Source organism: Rousettus aegyptiacus, unplaced genomic scaffold (genome assembly GCF_014176215.1).
Source record: "Rousettus aegyptiacus isolate mRouAeg1 unplaced genomic scaffold, mRouAeg1.p scaffold_m13_p_5, whole genome shotgun sequence".
Lineage (NCBI taxonomy): Eukaryota > Metazoa > Chordata > Mammalia > Chiroptera > Pteropodidae > Rousettus > Rousettus aegyptiacus.
The window spans coordinates 97,380,706-97,399,173 of NW_023416308.1; the positions used below are offsets into that span (position 1 = coordinate 97,380,706).

Sequence of the window (18,468 nt, forward strand, 5' to 3'; positions counted from 1 at the left end):
CCACATAGGATCAATATATGAGCACTTTACCCGGAGTTTAAACAATATACTTCCTAATGCCTCAATATTTTAAATTAGAGAACATAGGAAACCCAAATCTTTAGAGTCTAGCTGTAAGTGAAACTTGGATGTTTTTCTTATATTAGAAATGAGAGTTTACTACTGTTAATGTAAAAGTCAGCCGAAGGCAGGACAGATTATAGCACTGGCGTTGGAGTATCAGAAATACTCACTCTGAGTTTCATCCAGCTCCAGCCTGAAAAAAACACGGGAGACTTACATAAGTTACCCTTTTTAAAGTCAAGGATACCTTCAAGTCTAAACATATGCTCTCAAAATGAATGAATGATTACAAGGGAGCACACACTTCTTGGGGAAGCACATAGTAAGAGAATACTGAATCCTTGCAAACTCAACTTTCATTCATTCAACAGGTTTTTGGAGCGCGTGTCGAACGCACCTGGAGCTGTGACAGGTGCGGTCAGTGGAGGTAGGCAAAAAAATAAAATGAAATAAAAGTAAAAAAGAGTTGCTGCCTTCGTAGAGTACAGAGCCTAGTGTAAGATGGTTATTTCACAATTAGAAAATACATGATGATTAAGAGTGACCAAGGGAAAGCATTACTCGTAGGTACTCTGAATACATATAAAGGGTTCACCAAATCCGGAAATGGGGTGGGGAACCCCTAAAGCAGTAACAAAGGTGGAGGGAGGGAGAAAAGAGGATTTAGCAGGCAGGGCTGCTGACACCATTCTGAGCCTCCAAAGTTAGAGCAGTGGACCTGCCTGCTGCTCTCCCCGGTCCTCTCAGGACTTCTCTACTTGGAAATTTTAAAAACACGAAATTCAGGGGGCACACCTAGAAAGCTGGATTCACAATATATCTTCCCTTCAACGTCAGCACCAAATCCAGACGAGGATGGAAGACCTTGAGAAAAACCAGTGGACAGATCACCGAAGTTGGCACTAACTGCTGCCAACTGTCTGGCTGGCACCAACGTACAGGCTCAATTGCCCATAAAAACTTCACTGGAGTCTTAACTCCTCTCAAAGGAAATCATTTTGCAATCCACAGTGGGGCTCACCCAGAGGCCAGCCTTCGGGGGATGCCTTGAATTTGGAGCTTAACTCAATTGCATGGTTTAGGGCAAGAGTTTCATGTTTCAGATGTGCAGTCAAGTAATCTGATCCCATCCGAGTTTTAATGGCTTCTAAGAAATACAAAGTGTTAAACTCTTTCCCAGCCTCCCCCTGAGCGGTCTAAGGTGCTTTTTTCCAACCTCCATTCCCCTCCCCCCACAGTCGTCTCTTATTCTCATACTCACACTGTTACTAAATCTGAGACACTAATTTAATACTCAATTCTTAATCCGAAAGTCTGATCGTAATCTGTGTCCTAAAGCAGGGCACACGAACCCAACCCGTATTCCCTTTAAAAAAAAAAAAAAAAAAAAAAAAACAGAGAGAAAATAAAAGAGTAATGGCGGTGGAATATATAGCAACGGTGCTTAATTTCAGGGATGATACCATGATGTGTTCTTATGAGTCTAGAAAGAACATTATCTGGTTCTGTGGACACCAAAGGCAGCAGACCCCAATTCCACAACTTCAGTAAAAGGCACATCTCTGAGAGCTCCCCGGCAGCAGGCAGGGGGCTAAGTGTTTATTAAGTCTGCGCCCTGGCTATCAGTAGGTTAACATATGCTCAATCCTTCCCTCAGTGTGGGAATGGTTTGAGAGACCGCACAACCCTATAGACTTTAAAAACCGGAGGAAAAAAAAACAAAAACAGAAACTTCTCAACAAGAATGAAACAGACATGGCAAACTTAATGGCAATCATTATTAATTATTACAATTAATGATAATAGCTACCATGCATTGAGCATTGAGATACCGTGCTCAGTTCTTTCACACGCACTAAGCAAGATCTAGCATAACCTTTACCATTACCTATTGAAGCATATGTTGTTATGATCGCCATGGTCAAGATGTGACACTTGTTTAGTAGAGAATATAAATGAACAAATGCAAGGGGCCCAGGTATGGATGGACAGACTGGATTCTGGCTATACTCTTTTTGGTAGGGGGAACTTTTCAAATGATATCATTTTAAAAATATTTTTAAATGTGCTTACATGTCTGCTTAGCAACCACCACTCCACCCCCAAAACTCTCCCTCCAAAATACATGCATTCATTCTTTCTCTCTCTCATGTTGTCCTGTTTATGGTTTTATTAAGATATTAAGTTCAGCAGTGGCTCTTGCAGGCCATGGTACAGCACCTCCCCAAACAGTGCTATTTGTTTATAAGGTGACACAACCTTCCTTGCAGAGTGTGGGGGCATGATTAAAATCTACCAATAGCCAGAAAGCTCATTTTAATTCTACACTTGACAAAATAAACACCTCGTAAAGGTAAGCAAGCAGAAGCTACTTTTCACTCTGGATGGCTCTGTCTTAATAATCTTTAAAAGGGAAGAACCAACAGCAGGGAACAGGCTCTCCTCACACACACAAAACACAATTATGGCACGAAGAGATTGCAAAACCCCTTACGTAAAGTTAAATTATTTTTTTTCCTCGAAAGGATGTTCCTCTCATAAATATAGACCGTTGCTGAATTGCAAAGGTTCTTTCAGTGGAAATTCTGGCTGCATTAGCAGGATCTAACTGAGCCTGTCTGAAAAAACCAGGGCATTTGATTTCTCTGAAACCGATTCCCAAAAGGGCTGATTTTTTTTCCCCTCTTTTGTCCACAGCAAATGAAGCTCCACTTACATGTTGGAGGAAATATTTCAAAACATTCTCTTTTTTCTCAAAGTGCAGAATTTATGGTAACAGATAATTAACAACAAATGACAAACAATCTGAGTAGTAAAGGTCCCAGTTTGGTTGCCAAGATGATGGTATCAAATTCCAAGATAAACAGTGGAGCGTGCCGGCTGCCATTAATGTGGTGGAGGGGTCGAGATGGAGAGATGCAAAACAGACTAGCCATCCGCCACCAAGGGCACAATGTGGAGCAAACAACCTCCCACGGGGTTATTATTTCCCTTCTGAATTCTCCAGAGCGTCACCGGGTGAGGGGGTAGGACAGGGCTCACCCCACTGTACTGAACCGGACACCCAAGCCTTTATATTTCATATGGGGAAAACATTCGATTCTTCTTTGAAATGCATCATGGAAGAATCAAGGATTAACATCATTTAGGAGTTAACACCTCCTTCCTATTCTGTTGGTTCTTCCCCAAGACTTGCCCCTCCCCTTTCTTCTTTTCTCTAAGTATGAGTCAAAATAGCTTTCAGAGCTACCAGCTGTGCCCAAAATGTGAGGGTTAAGAACAAAGTGAAAACAAGTTAACCTGTAAAAGTCAGAATCTGAGCACAACATATGGTAAGTCTCCTAGCTACTCGCAGATGGCAAACCTTGGGAAATTGCAAATTCAGATATTCTTACATTTCTCAAAAGCCAGTTCAGAGTTCACTATTTGTCAAATGGACTTGTGTGTGTGTGTGTGTGTGTGTGTGTGTGTGTGTTTTAATTAAAACACAAACCTAAAATTTTGAATTACCTAAAAAGGCCTGACAGTTGTTCCTTCTCAGAGATCAAAACAAGTCAGTGTATCAAGAATTCCTATTCAATCTTTTCAAATGCTAGATTCACTAGTATCTAGGATTGGTGTGCACACTCCAGAAAGCAAAGGTGCAATGTGTCTTATGTACCTACTGACTGATGTTTAGGGATGTTGACACCCCCCTGGTGTTACAGCCAAGCCCAAGTCCAGGGCCGTCATAAATGCAAGAAAAAGAATTATGATCTAACAAATATGTCTGGTAGGGCCTTCCTCTTTCTCCCCCCTTCTTTCACATAAACCCCCATTTTTCCTCTTTTTATCTATAAAACATGCATCTCCTCATTATATGCCCTGCCTACCCATGCGGGACCAGTAGGTGAACTTTGGCAATTTTAAAAAAAAGATGGAATACATTAAACATAAGGTAGAACCACGAGTAATGGATATGATATTTATGATTTAAAAAAAAAAATGTCTCATAGTCTGATAGATTCTGTGGTTATCTTTGAAGTCCTAAGGCCAAGGAAAGTAAAACAAAAGAGAGAAAATCTTCCCAAAACTCAGGACCAAAACAGAGCTGATAAAATATCCATGTCACAGTCTGAGGTTGCTTAGTTGGTGGGAGAGTTAATCTTTTTTCTTGATTTCGGTTTTAGGTCTTTGTGCAAAACACATTTTAAACTAAGTGTACAATATGTAAACAGTTTGAAACTCGGGCTATGGCCCAAATACCTAAAACCAAATAGCACAAGCGAGCCACTTCTCTTAGCCAATCAGCATAAATGCCAAAATAGCCCACCGCAAGATGGGAAGAGACATTTTCCAATCCAAGAATTATCGAATCATTGAGCTGGAAGGTTTCGGAAACTGTCTGCACAAAGAAAGAAATGGGTTGAAGTAAAGTCTACCATATGATGTAGGGCCCTGCAGTCTTTTAAGGAAGCCACTACCAACAGAGAAACTTCAAGAAAGGTTTAATTCTCTCTTGGACTTTGAAAGCTCAATAATATCAAATACTGAAAATTTACCTGTTTGTTTTATTAAAAGGAATTAATTCCTCTTTTGCTTTTTTTTTTTTCCAACTAGTGTCAAGGGCTTTAGTACTTAATATAAAACTGCAGGAAAATTTAAACCAACTAGAAGAGCTTATATTCTTGATTTGTGGTAAAGAAGAAAAAATAAAAAGCCTGCAAAAATACATTTCCTTATTTTTATGTATTTTACCCCTCTACTGTAACAGAATTGAGCAAAAAAAAAAAAAAAATCTTCAAAGCAAAATAGAAATATGCAGACCCAAATACTGCAAGGGCCAATAAATCCAACAGTTTCCTCTTTGCAGAGTTAGTGTTTCTACATAGACAAAGCCTCCAAGTGTACTTTTTACATTTTGAAAAAAAAAGAAGGCAGACTAACACGGTGGTCTGCAAAAGTGTGGTAGTTTTACCTATACTGATATTGAAATAATAGCCTAATCATGCCAGGACAGCTACTAAAACATCTAGCTTTCATATGCTGTGAAAGTCTAAAAGGGAAAAAACCATGAGAGGGCCAGAGCTAAGGAAACACTGCAAAGAAATAAAAACACGCTGATGGATATTCTGAGACTCAGTGAGCTTTTTCTCCCTTGAAAACGGTTAGGAACTACCAAGAGTTTGTTATACAAGATGTGGTAGAGTCGGCGGCACTAGCTTTGTTTTTACATCTTAAAATCTACATCTTCCTAAGCTCTACGATCTCAGAATTAAAATTAAATGTCTCAGATACAGTCTATTACATTACTTCCTGTTTAGTTTGCTTTGCATTTTGTATATTTTATCAAAACATTTCCATGAATGAAGTTTAAGAAAAAAACTGTATTTAGAGCAGGAGACAGATTCAGTCCAAAGGAGAGGTGGTGATCTGATGGTTTCCCAGTTTCAGGATATGTAATGTATATCCACTGACTGTGGCCACTTTCCCTACGAATCTGTCTTTATCTCTATAAATGTAAGTATTTCAGAATTTGAAATCCAGGAATACCATCCTAGAGAGGATCTGCTTTATTTGTGAAAATTTTTTACCATCTCAGAGAATTACGTAACTAAAATACAAACGAACAAAAAATACTACCCAGTTAGGCAATGTACAGTTACGGGTCTAAGAACAAATCCATATGGACGAAAAAAAAATCTAATTTTAGGTTGTCTTTTTAATGCTCGAATGCAAACAAAGAAATCTACAGAATAAGAAAAAAGTCAGGTCTAAAACGAAGTCGAACTGTCACGGACCACAAGACTAGTACCCTCAGGGAGAGTATAGGAAAAAGAACTTATTTTAAAAAAGAAATGAGAGAGGAGAAGAAAAATACCCTGTGTTTATACATGAGTGCAAACTAAAAGGGCCATTCAACATCTCCACGACGAATTTCAGATTGAAAACATTAACAAAAATTATGGCCATGCTAATGCACAGGCCCGTGATAAATTTGTAATGAGAATGAGAAAGTGGCTTACCAAGAGAAAAATGTTTAGAATTTTTTTAAAGAGCTAATGCAGCTCAGCTCTGTAGCAAAGTATGAATTTCTACATTGTTAGCAAAGGCAATTTCACAGAGCCCCAGACATTCATTCATTCATAGATATTACTCTTCCTCTGTGTGAGTTAGGGGTCATTTCTCTTCTCCCTCCACCATCTCCCCATGATGTCTCCCTTTTATATTCTTTCCCTACACATGAAGGATTTGTGCTCTTAATTTCAAATAAACAAAAGAAAAGATAAGAAATAGGAGAAATCCTTGGCTGGCAGCAAGGAGGAATGATGCTAAAAGGCATCGAGTCCAATAGGTGATGAGAAACTTGAAATTCAGAGAGGCTCAACTTGCTAAGGATCATGGGCCTGATTAGTGACCAAGCTAGGACTAGAATGCAAGTTCCCTGAAGAACTGTCAAGTAGTCTCCCACAGCAAGCCATTTTATTTACTGACACTGTATAATCTGTTGGATTCCAAAAAAGAATTTGAAGATACTTCTTAAAAAATTCCCTTTCAGGTATAAGACCAAGAAGTAGGCAGCATTCATGGCATTGCACTCATCTTCCCGCACATGAACAAGCTGAATTATATTGAACCAACAAACAGCCTTTGGTCTATTTCTTGATTAGAACATAAAAACAGAAGAAGGGGCCACCCAAGGAAGCTAGGCTCAAAGAAAGTATAGATTTGCAGCCGAGTGAGTCTTGAATGCAAATCTTAATGCATATAAAGCAGAAAGACTAGTAACGAATTATTTTTGTATCATTAAAAACTGCTTTTATCATAAAAATATTACAGAATTACGTGTATAAACTGAATACTGAAAGGTCTTTACCTAACACTCCCTCCCCAAAATTTATTTCGGAAATAATCAACAATAATATTGATATTTATCTTTCTACACATTTATATATATTTTTTCAACCAAATGGCACCATTCTTTAACACTCTCCTATAACTTTGTTTCTGTACCTAAGGATACCTAATACAGCCCTAAACATTGACTTCCGACCACATAAAAATGAAACTTCAGATCAAACAAACAGAATCCTGTAAGAATTTGGCATGGAATGATCACCCAGATACCCTAAACACTTCAGATCATTTTTGATTAGCAAAGCCCAAGCAAACAGCGACGAGCACAGATGCTATACAATGCAGCACAGCAACGAGAACACAAGTTAGACTTTTCAGGTTTGATACCGCCAAGCAGTTTAAAAAGGAAAATGTTAATATTTATCTCATGCTCGCCAGCAAATGGATAAGACCATAAATATTATCCCAACAACTACTTATCAACTGCTATCTTTTAGGCACTACGTCATATACATCATCACGTTTAATGCTCACAACCATTTCACAGGGTCATTACACCGATTTACAGAAGAGAAGACTGAGGTTCAGGAATTTGTCCATCATTACCCAGCTAAGCCAGTAATTGGTGGGATCAGCATTTGTATAGAGAGATCTGATTTCAGACCACATTCTCAGCTTCCACGTGAATCCTGTCCTCATTCCCCAGCCCAATCTGTGCCCTTTGCACTCAACCCTAGTTCATTACGGTTAACTCTTGATGCTTCTATTTTAACCACCACCAAGTGAAGAAAGGGCCACTGTGATGCCCTAGAGAACAACCGGGCAACCCTCACCGCACGGGATTCCTTCCTCATGGGACTGTCACTTCCATGGAGAAACTGGAGGTAGGTGCGACACTCCTAAACTGTCTGTGATCTTGACAAACTCTGAAGTCAGGACACTTGCCAACCCTGACAGCCAAAAATCCCACCCTGAAAGTTTGCTGGACCAAACTTACCAATGAGTGATTTTTCTTATGAATTCATTTATTTATACTCCACTGATTCTCAAAACAAATTGAGACAGCTTAGAATAAAAAAAAAAATGGAATCAATAAAACAATTATCAATAACATCTAACACTTATTGAGTATAGACCACATTCTAAGCACTCCTCTAAGTACCTTACAAGTAATACTGTTTTTAACCTTCACAACAACCTTTTGAGATAGACACTACTCTTATTGTCCACATTTTACAAATGGAAAAAGAAAACACAGAGAAATTAATACATTTCTCCACAGTTGGTTACAGCAAGTGGTGCAACAAGGTTTTAAATCCAACGATCTGATTCCAGCGGTGACGTCAACCACCACGCTGTGCGGTCTCCCAAATAAAAGAACCAGAGCTAAGTAAGACTCCAGGGATGCTGACAACCGAGGCTACAGACAGGCACAGTGACTAACACTGAGAATAAAATTTGATTTGAGCTTCCTAACAACCAACCCTTAAAGAAAAAGGTGAGAAATTAACCTCGGTAGGGTGACCAACTGTCCTGGGTAACGTGAGACTAAGGGGTCTCCAAGAACATGGGACTTCTAATGCAAAAACTGAGATGGTTGGATACTCGGTTTTGTAATATTTTATTAGGCTTCTAATAATTTTTAAAATACAACAAAATCTTTATAGTGTTTTCAAACCTACGGTGGCTCCTTCAGCACCTCTTCCTACCCTCATTAAATTTACTAAATAATTTTCTCAACAGTCTTCTTGGGAAAGATGAAAGAGTTGTAGAAAAATGAAGGCATATTAATTGTTGGTTTTCAATCATCACATCTATTAGTGTGTTCAAGAGCCCGGGTAAGAGGGACACACAAATTCTAGGTTACAGTCTACCGTGCCATCTCCAGCTGTACTTTAATTTTCTTTCTCAAGGTCATACAAAATTGCTTTCTTTAAAAAAAAAAAAAAAAAAAAAAAAAAAAAAAAAACTCCCCTGAGTCTAAGGCAGAGATACAGGCAAGTAGTTCTTAGAAAGCTTGGTTAGAAGTTACAAGTGAAACCAAACCAAGACAAAGCAATAAACCTCTTAAAGCCAGTTGAACAACAGCTCTGAAATCAGTGATGAGTTTCATGAAAATAGGGACCAGGTCATATAAATCTGTTCCCCTCGCTATATCATCTTGCAAATGAATATTGTCTTAGTTGCCATCTTAACCTTATATGTTAGAGTTAAAATATCCAGAACTATCATTTGGTACAAACCTTCACAGATGAGTAAACTGAGGCCTGGAGAAGGGAAGTGAATTGCCCAAGGTGGGTCACAAAGCTGAGGTGAGACTGAGTTAAATGGGAAATGAGCTATTTCTTAACTAAAGTGAGAAAACCCCAACTAAGTTATATGAAAGAAAACAGTGGATCATTTAAGGAGCATGATTTTAACTCCGATCCAGGAGATCTGCTCCGGGTATTCATAGACCTCAGTTGTAGATTAAAAAGGAAAACACATGTTTTAAAAATCCCATGCAAAATAAATGAGCAACTAATCAAGTGAAAAAGACAAAATACCTTCAGGGACAGAAGCAACGCTCTGTACAACATGTTGGAAATTTCGGAAAAACTAAAAAATTTTAGACTAATTATTTTATGAACACTTTCCAGCCAATTTAAATTTCTGTAAGACTAAGTGTGCTTTAAAAAAAAAATAACAGAAATAGAACATGATTGCATTTCATATACTTGAATGCCTAGAATGAACCAGTCACTACGCCAAGGCATCAAGCACGGAAAAGTCAAGGCAAGGAAAAGGTGAGCCAGTATCTTGATAATGTGCATGCACCTTCATACAAACACTCGCGATGTTAAAACAGATCAGAAAATTTCCAGTGAAACTCTCCAAATCTCAAATATAATTTCTCATCTCAATGCACAATCAAATTAATGGATGGGTCAATCAGTATTTCTAAGCACCTGCTACCTGCTCAATCTCTGCCTTTAAGAAACAAATGAGAGAGAGAGAGAGAGAGAGAGAGAGAGAGAGAGAGAGAGAGAGAGAGAGAGAGAGAGAGAGATAATGGCGGTGGTATGGTCTGAAGTCAATGATTGCCCAGTGACTAGGGGTACTGTGCTAGGGGCGCAAAGTCAGTCTGGACTGGGAAAGACAGAAGATGTTTCACAACGTAGAAGAGCCTGAACTGGCTCTGAGGCGTTTGATGAGCAGAACATAAACGTGAGTGTCTCCACTGTGAGAAACACTGAAAGCAGGGGCACTAAGATGGAAAGGCTCAAGGCGTGCTCAGGTGACAGTGAGCCAACCTGTGTAGCTGGAGCAAAGGGTTCAGGTAGGAAGCCCTCAGTGGGTGATGAATGCAAAAAAGCAAGCTCGACTCAGACCATGAAAGAATCCTCTACTCCAAGGTAGGAAGGACGTCTGGTAAAAGCCCATTTTTCAAGGCTTTTTTTTCCAAAAAAAAAAAAAAAGGTATAATTTGATCTGAACTTTTCATGGTTGGATCTAAGCAGATCAGTTCTACGGTTACATGATTTTAAAAATATCTTTGCGCATTCACAGTTCACGAGTGGAATCTATGGCAACGAACAAGTGAAGACTAAGCTGAGATTCCCTATCGGTCATTTGCCAAGGAGTCTGGGGCAAAATATACTTTCTTTTAACTGAAAGGAAACAGAATTCACAAAGTTCTTTGCGATTCTTTAATACAAAATGTCATCTCAGCAAAACAGAGCTAAAAGTATCCTAAGTCCACCTGCACTAATTCTATAACATATTTGAAAAAAACAAAAAGAAATTATGAAAAGCAGAGTAAAATAAATATATGTAACAAACACATAGTTATCATTCAGAAAAGCCATTTTAACAAAGAAAATTCTTATCTACCTTAAAAACTTTTCCTTAAAATCATGTTAGTGACGCTTCATAATCATGAATAGCCTGATTTAAAGAAAGTATAAAATTCTTAGAAATAGTTTAGCACCAACCATTTGCAAGGATTTTTTTTTTCTCTCTTCTTTTTTTTAAGAACTCTCATCACAGTAACTGCATGGCTCCACTGAATATACTTGCAAAGTAACATCCTAGTTTTTACACTAATACACAGGCAGTCAAGAGAAAGATCTTTCTGTTTGGATAGTGTTTCTAAGTTTGAGGGAGGTTTGTGTTTGTGTGTGTGTATATGTATGTATGTGTATTGGGGAGGGTGACCCCACTATTTTGTAAATGCCCAAATAAAACAATTACTAAAAAAAAGGAACTTGTGACTTGGACATGCCCCTAGTTCAGTTTTGCAAGGAATGGTAAAAACAGTCAACAGAGCTCTAACCTCCTTTCTCTCTTGACTATACAATAGTCTTCAAAGAGGTTCAGTCCTACTATGAAAGACTCGTGTTAGACATTGGAAGCGTCTAATAGAGAATGAGCACCAGGCCTTGAATAAACAAGGGAGATGGTGACCTTTTGCCCCATCTGCTGAAAGCCCAGCACATCCTGTAGCAAAGGAACAGAAAAAAGCTGGTGTGCATCCAGGTGCTGCAAAATCCTTGCCTCTTGATTTCTCCCACACTTTGTTCCTTAAACAGTTTAAATGGCAACATGACTTCAATAGTATTAGGGAGTGAGAGAAAAGTACAATTCCTGGAACCAAGTGTTCCACTGTCCCTTAATCCTTTGTTCCCCATATTGTTCAAACTATGCAGCATGCAGCACACGTTCCACAAGCAACAGGCAAGACAATGGGTTTAGCAGTGGCTAAACAATTAGTCCTAATTAGGCCTATTTCCCAGCTGAATGTAAAGGGGTAGTGGGGTGAGGTGACGGGAAATAAAACTATAGAGATTTTCAAGAAATATTTGATCATGGAGGCAAAAAATACAATGTAAAGCAAACTGAACAAAGGGTCAAGAAACTCTGCCAAAATTCACTGCGTGACATTAGGCAAATACCTTAACCTCTCTGTTGTTACCCATGAAATGTGGATAACCTACCACCACCCCTCAGAGGCTCTGAAGATCAAATGTTAAATTATGGTTGAAAGGACTCTGAAAATCTGAAGTGTCACACAGATGTGAGGGATTCCTCAGAGCATATATGAAAGCAAAGATAGCCCACTTGTTTTGCGAATCATAAACTTTTTATTCTCCCTGGCATTAGTCATTAGTAACTTCCTTATTTTATATTTATTTTCTTGATTGCTAGTTTTTTATTTTTATTTTTGTTTTTTTATGTTCATGAGCGATACTTACATATGTACATGTGGCGGCTGGAATCGGCTCTGGTTGATGTTGTAGTGCGTGAATGCCTGGGTGGGGTTGGAGCTGTACTCATCCACCGTTATGGTAACTTTGCCTTGAGAAGGAATCCCATGTGCCATCCTTCCTCCCTATAGGCATGAGCAACTCACAACTTTCCAGAGCAAAGGATGGAAGCAGGCATGGTGCGTTTCAGCCAAATTCTGAACCCAAGGATTTGCTCATCAATACCACTGTGCAATTCTGGGGAAAAAAATATACATATATAAAATGAGAACAAAGAAAAAGAGGGTGTTCTAAGAGATGTCACATGTGACACCTAGACATGAAACGTGATTCACGAAAAAATATCTTATCTGTGTTGCTGCCTCGTGGATACCACCTTTCCCCACTCTCTATCCTGCAAGGACTTCAGAGTGGACATTACACTCCGTATGACACTGCTGGCTGCTAGCAAATCATTTCAATGGCATTCAAACTAAGATTCCCTCTTTAATTATAATTAAGGCACTTAACATGAATTACAGAAGGGCCATCTTCACAGTTGCCATGGTGTCTAACTATAAATGGTTTGTGCTCAAAGTGGACACTCTTCCAAACCTTCCCTGCTAATTGGAATATTTGGTCTGTGCAAGTTGATGTCATATAATAATTTGAAATCTCAATGCTTAACACAGCCGTACAACGCAATGACAAATGCAAATGTAAAATGCTATGTTCATAACAATATCTGTGTGTACCTATATTACACACATCGTGTATGCACACTTTATATGTAATTTTTTCTTTCATAAACAGTCCCCAAAATACATAGGTACTCAACGCCTGGTATATAAATGCATCCCATTCTGGCCAAGAACTTTATGGCAAGGCAAATCCCTCTTGGTAAATGTCATATAATTTCTTTAAAGACTATAGTCACTCAGAGAGGAAAGTCCAACATATCCAAGCTTGGCCCACCACTTTGGATGCCTTCGTTACCGTCCCTCTTTAAGCCCAGAGCGAGCAGTAAAGGAAGGCGGCCATCACATCTACCTCCTCGTTCTTGCTTGCTGCTATATAAATCTCGGTAGTGGGTTTCTTTTCTTTTCTTTTTTAAGTTTCCACTAGTTTTGAATCTTTTTTAAAATGTCAATATGTGATTTGCTGCACCGGGTTCAAAAGGAGGATGTTTATTTTTATAGAAGGTGTGCAAAGACAGAGGAAAGCACATCCCTGAATCCGGGCTGTTGCACAGAAGCAGCAGCAGCGAGTAGCACAGTCCTCAGGTAACTCCGGGGTAACCTACACTTTTACTTTGAGTGCTCTACATCAGAATACGTTTGCCATGTGCACCATTAAGCTCCGGAGTCTTAGCTGCTATCTCAAATAAAAATATTTAGAATAATAAGATTAGATTTAAATTTGGCATGAAACACCTTAAATATCAAACAGAAGGCAGATGGCCTGCTATAGGCCATTTATTTTATTATTTTACAACCCGGGGCTTGTGTAGACCTCCATATGCTAGCTGGGCTAAGAAATTCCACAGCGTTCTACTCAAATCATTGCCTTCTTCATCTTAGCAAAGCGAGCTAAACACCCACCTTGCCTGAATTCCTAATGTACAAAGGCACTGCCAAGAGATGACTCCCTGGGGCGCTGGCATTTTAAACAAAGTGTCACTTTGGGTTCTCTTTCTTCTTCCTGACCTCATGGGAGGTATGAGTCCTTTAAGCACCAGTTGATAGAACAACCAGGCCAGTAGGATTAACAAAATTAAAATCTTTCCCTGCTCCTCTGATGTAAGATGTCTATAAGAACTGCTTACAAATCATAATGTAGCAGTTTTCATACCAAGTTTGCAGCTGTTTCCTTAATTTCTCCCACAATTATATTTTACTGTTATTTTGCATAACAGTAAAACACAACACCTGCTTCAAATTGCAGTCCTGTTCTAAGTACTGTAATTCTCTTTTGAGACACAAAGTACCGAGACACTACTGAAGCGCAAAACTGCATAATTGCGCCACGCTGAAAAGTAAATACAAATGAAAACATCTTCCTGTTATAGAAATGACTATCATTAAAAAGAATGTTAGCCATCAAGGCGCAGAGGGAAAAAACACACATTTTCAGACTGCAAGAACTTAGTGTTTGCACAAATTAGAGACTGGTGTAAAAATGAGATGTCAATTTTTATGTTCCTGCCATCAATGTCTATTGTGCGAAATACAGAACACCAAGAGCCAGAGGAAACAAAATTCACGTCTAGACCTCTGTGGTCTCTCAGTGACAATATCTGCACCCTATGCCAGAGACAGTTTAAATGTTTCTGGAGCAAACTTACTAATTAAACTAAGCAAAATGCCCTAGAAATAAAACATACATACCTATTATGTAAATATCTATGCAATGACTTATAGGAGTTAACGCTAGATCCTCCCATTGGAAGCCTAGAAGAGACTGAATTTGGAAGGTGATCAATTTGCACTCCTAAATGGTCCACTCTATCCTAAAGTCAACGTAGGATTGCCTTTACGATCAAGTGGACATCTGTGCCTCTCTGCACCTTTGCCCCAGCGAGACGAATAGAACGTCTTTTCATCAGCAAGCGCAGGCCCCTGTAACTCTGAAGGGCTAAATGGGTGGCTGGCACCTCATTTGAATTCATCTTTACCATGTTCTCTTTCAAATGTTTTATCGAAACAGTGCACCTGCAGCTTCTATCTTCTTTAATCTGGAGTCCTTTGATGAAAATGTCAGACTGAAGCAGAGAGCTTCAAAACTTTCATAGGAACCTTTACAGACAAGTCGAGAAAAGACTTATTTTTTAGGATACTACGTTCAGCCCCACTCATATCACAAAATGAATGCATCCTAAGAATATCAAACACCAACACATGGTTAAGGCCTCTATTTGGTAAACTCTCAGAAACATGGGACAGTGGTCCCTTCCTCTAATCTGAGAAATGTGAAAAAAAGCATGAAACAAGACAGAATAACCTACTACCTAAAACAATCAGGAAGCTGCATCACCTTGCTTCACATATTTTGGCAGTAAAACCTTCCAAATAATCAGATTTTGGAGCATCTCATTTATCACACTTGTATTACTTTTTACATATAACATTTAAAGAGGCTAGTATTCTTTTTAATTTTTTTTTTTCATTTTAAACTTCAACATATTTTCTCCACAAAACAAAGGAACCCAGTACTAAATGCCAGGAATCCTGAAGAAAATTCTGAAAGGGACTAACACTACCAAACATTCATACTGGTACTAGTTTGATTTTCTTTAAAAAAAAAAAAAATCATATGAGCACATTTTGCATTTCCTAGACAGCAATCACCTCTTTTGTCCCTTAAACTGTGCAACTTTCAATTTTTTTTTTCAGGAATCTAGTTGGAAAACCTTTTAAAGTTTGTTGGCAATGAAAGGATTAAACCTGAGGAATTAAACAACTGTCTCCACCTGTTAGGCATCAGAAGTCCAATTTACTGAAAGCTGCAAAGCAACAACTCATGACCTCTCTACCCAAGCACTATACGGCATAGCCTATGAGAAAGGAGCCCGTGATTTCGTCGTTTAAACAAGGATGCTCATTTTATTCACTTGCCCTAAGAAGATCGCTGGACCGCCAGACTTTGGAACCTGCCGGCTCCAGCTCCTCCAAATTCCACTTGCCTCCCTCTGCCGCACAGATCGAGAGATTTCTCAACTCACGCCCCTATTCTTTTATGCCCACCTCCAGTTACTCATCCCTGCCTCCCGGAGTGATGCTGACAAACCTTCCCGGAAACTTCTCCGCCAGGGAGTTTGGAGGGATCCACGTGCCTCTGTCCACAGAGCGCCCTCCCTCCCGCCTCACTTACACCTGAACTTGTCTCCAGCACTGCGGACACCCGGCTGGCACATTCTTTCGGAGAGGAAGGGCAGGACTTTTCTCCTGCGCCTCTGGCTACGCGGAGAGTCTATATACGGTGGGGCGGGGGGCGCGGGATTCTCTACTTTGGATTGGTGTATTTGTTTTAAATCGGGGGGAGGGGGAATTCACCAACTACACACACACATGCACGCACACACACACACACACGCACGCCCTGCCTGCCCCGCTCAAGGCCCGCTCGTCCGAGCTACAGCTCCCCCTTCCTTCCTGGAGCACTAGCTCGCCTTACTCGCTCAGTTCCCCCGTTGCCACTGCCGCCGCCTCCGCTGCCGCCGCCGCTGGCACTGCTGGCTGGCGCTGGCGCTAGCGGCCCCGGGTTCCGCTGGGCGCCTGTCTTTCTTTCCCTCCCTCTCCCCCAGCCCCATATTGATTGATGACCACCGGTGGCCAATGGCCCTGACAACGCGCCATCCTCGCTAAGGCATCGTAGCCCCACGCCCCGACGTCAGCCTCCCGGGAGCGTTGGCATCCCCGAACCCTCGGAGCGGAGCCCGCGCCCGGGGCTGCCGCTGTCGCCTCCCAGTTCTCTCCGCCCCGGAGCTGCCGGGCTGCTTCCCTGGAGCGGCTGAGAAAGGGAGGGGACCGATGAGCACTGGAAGGGGGTGTGGAAGGCACGGACACCCCCCTTGTAAATCTTTTCTTTCATTTAAAGTTTTGGTTTTTTCCAACCTGACCTGTTCGTGTTTGCAGCATCTCAAATCAATTACACATTTTTCATGATCCGCATTTGCACTTAATTTGGGGTGTGCTGATGGAGGGGGAGGGTAAAGGTGCTTAAAGCTATCCCCACTGGGCATCCTTAATTTCTTTTCTTGGTGGCAAAATCTAACCCCTCCCCAATCTCTATTAAAAAAAAAAAATCGCCCTTCACCTCCTAGGCCGCAAAACCCCGGAATTCAAAGCCTTTACAAAGATAACCCTGTTACGTGAAAATAGCAAAGAAACTCCTGCCTCTCTCCAGAAGAAATCGGGCGTCAACGGTTACTTTTTCTCGCCGCTCGTCCCTGCCGCCAAGCCTGGGTCACTAGCTCGCTCTGCAGGCTGCGATCGTGAAGACTGGAGGCGGCAGGGGAGAGCGAGGTCGGGGCGCGGGGACAGGGTGAGAGGAGCCCCGCGCGGGAGCGGAGCGCGCGCGCAGGCGGTCCCGCGGGCGGCCGTGGAGCGCAGCCGGAGCACAAAGCTACGCGACGCCTTCCCGGCCACCGCACCTCGCTCCGGCCGCCGCAGGCGCCCGGGGCTCGAGCCAACACAATGCACCCGGGCCTAGGCCGGGGCTGCTCGAACACACAACCCCGGGACTTTCTAGTAAACAGCTCGCCTTGCCTTCGTCCCCACCCCCATCCCCGCCACCCGGCTTGTGCCGTTGCCCCTCGCCGACACCTTTCCTCCCCTCCTAAGAAATCCCCGCGGAGGAGGGGGCGGGGACGTGGGAACCCCGAGAGGTCGCGGGCCGAGGACTTGGGGGGGAGGGGAGAGAGCAGAGGGGCAAGCTACTGAGTGAGAGGGAGACAGCTCCTAAAAAAGAATTCGCTTTCGCTCGGGGGTAGAAAATAAGCCCTCCTCGGTTCCGAATTGCCAGGGAAGCGCCCGCTCGTGCAAATGTCAGGGACACCGGGGCAGCCGCGGTCCGCAGCCTCTGAACCCCAGCACGCGCCTCTGACAAGGCACCTCTCACCCGGGCTCCGCTTTGTGTGTGCATTTTTTTTCCCTTCCTCCTGCGCTCGGCACCGGGCGCCTGGCCGCCTCCTCCCCCTCCCCCGCCCTCTGCCTCCCTTCCCGGGGCGGATTACCTTTCCCGGGCTGCGCTCCGGGTCCCGGGGATGCCTTCAGCGCCGGGCGAGCTGGCGATCCATCGCGGAGCCGGCGGGAGGCGCGCCGGGGGCGCGCGGGGGCGGCGAGGGGCGCCGGCGGGCCAGAACCTTCGACCTCGGAGGTCCCGCTGCGGGCTGGGGCGGGGGGCTAGGGGGCGCGGCGCGAGAGGAAGGCGGGGGGAGAAAGGACGAGAGCAGCCTCGATCTGGGGAGAGAGCGAGCGAGGGGGCGAGGAGAGGGAGCGAGGGCGCGGCGAACCGGAGGGAGCACGAGCAGTGCAGTGACAGGGACTGCCACTGGGGTCAAAGGAGCATAGCTCCAGGAAGCAGGGCGGCCAAGGCGCCGCTCCGTGCGCGCTCCCCGGCGGGACCCCGCGCCCTCGTGCGTGCCTCCTGCAGCCCCGGCCCACTCGAATCCCCTCCGGCGCCCCGAGGCCTCGGGGTTGCAAGAGGAGGAGGGAACTCAGGGCGAGGCCAGCAGCCTGCTGGTGCTCCTGGGTCAAGCAGGCGGCAGGAAGCTGAGCTGCAAGTTCATCATCATGAGTGTGATCAGCGTAAAAATGATAGGGGGCCAGGGAGGGGCTGTTAC

General features: G+C 42.5%; 1 protein-coding gene across 5 annotated transcripts in view; it reads right to left on the reverse strand.

Annotated features, from left to right (window-relative positions):
• Window positions 1-18,237, reverse strand: part of MPPED2 (metallophosphoesterase domain containing 2) — a 156,984-nt gene extending 138,747 nt beyond the window's left edge. Inside the window, exons 1-3 of one of the 5 annotated variants that reach the window (XM_036220648.1) lie at window positions 17,860-18,230; window positions 12,135-12,383; window positions 234-256 (exon numbers count right to left, since the gene is read on the reverse strand). In XM_036220648.1, the coding sequence (XP_036076541.1) occupies window positions 234-256; window positions 12,135-12,262 (151 nt within the window). In that variant the 5' untranslated portion in view covers window positions 12,263-12,383; window positions 17,860-18,230. Of the gene's footprint in view, window positions 1-233; window positions 257-12,134; window positions 12,384-15,995; window positions 16,124-16,298; window positions 16,316-17,859 lie in introns of those variants that run through there. The other 4 variants (XM_016154852.2, XM_016154854.2, XM_016154853.2 and 1 more) reach the window with 4 other exon arrangements.
• Window positions 18,238-18,468: the final 231 nt, after the last annotated feature.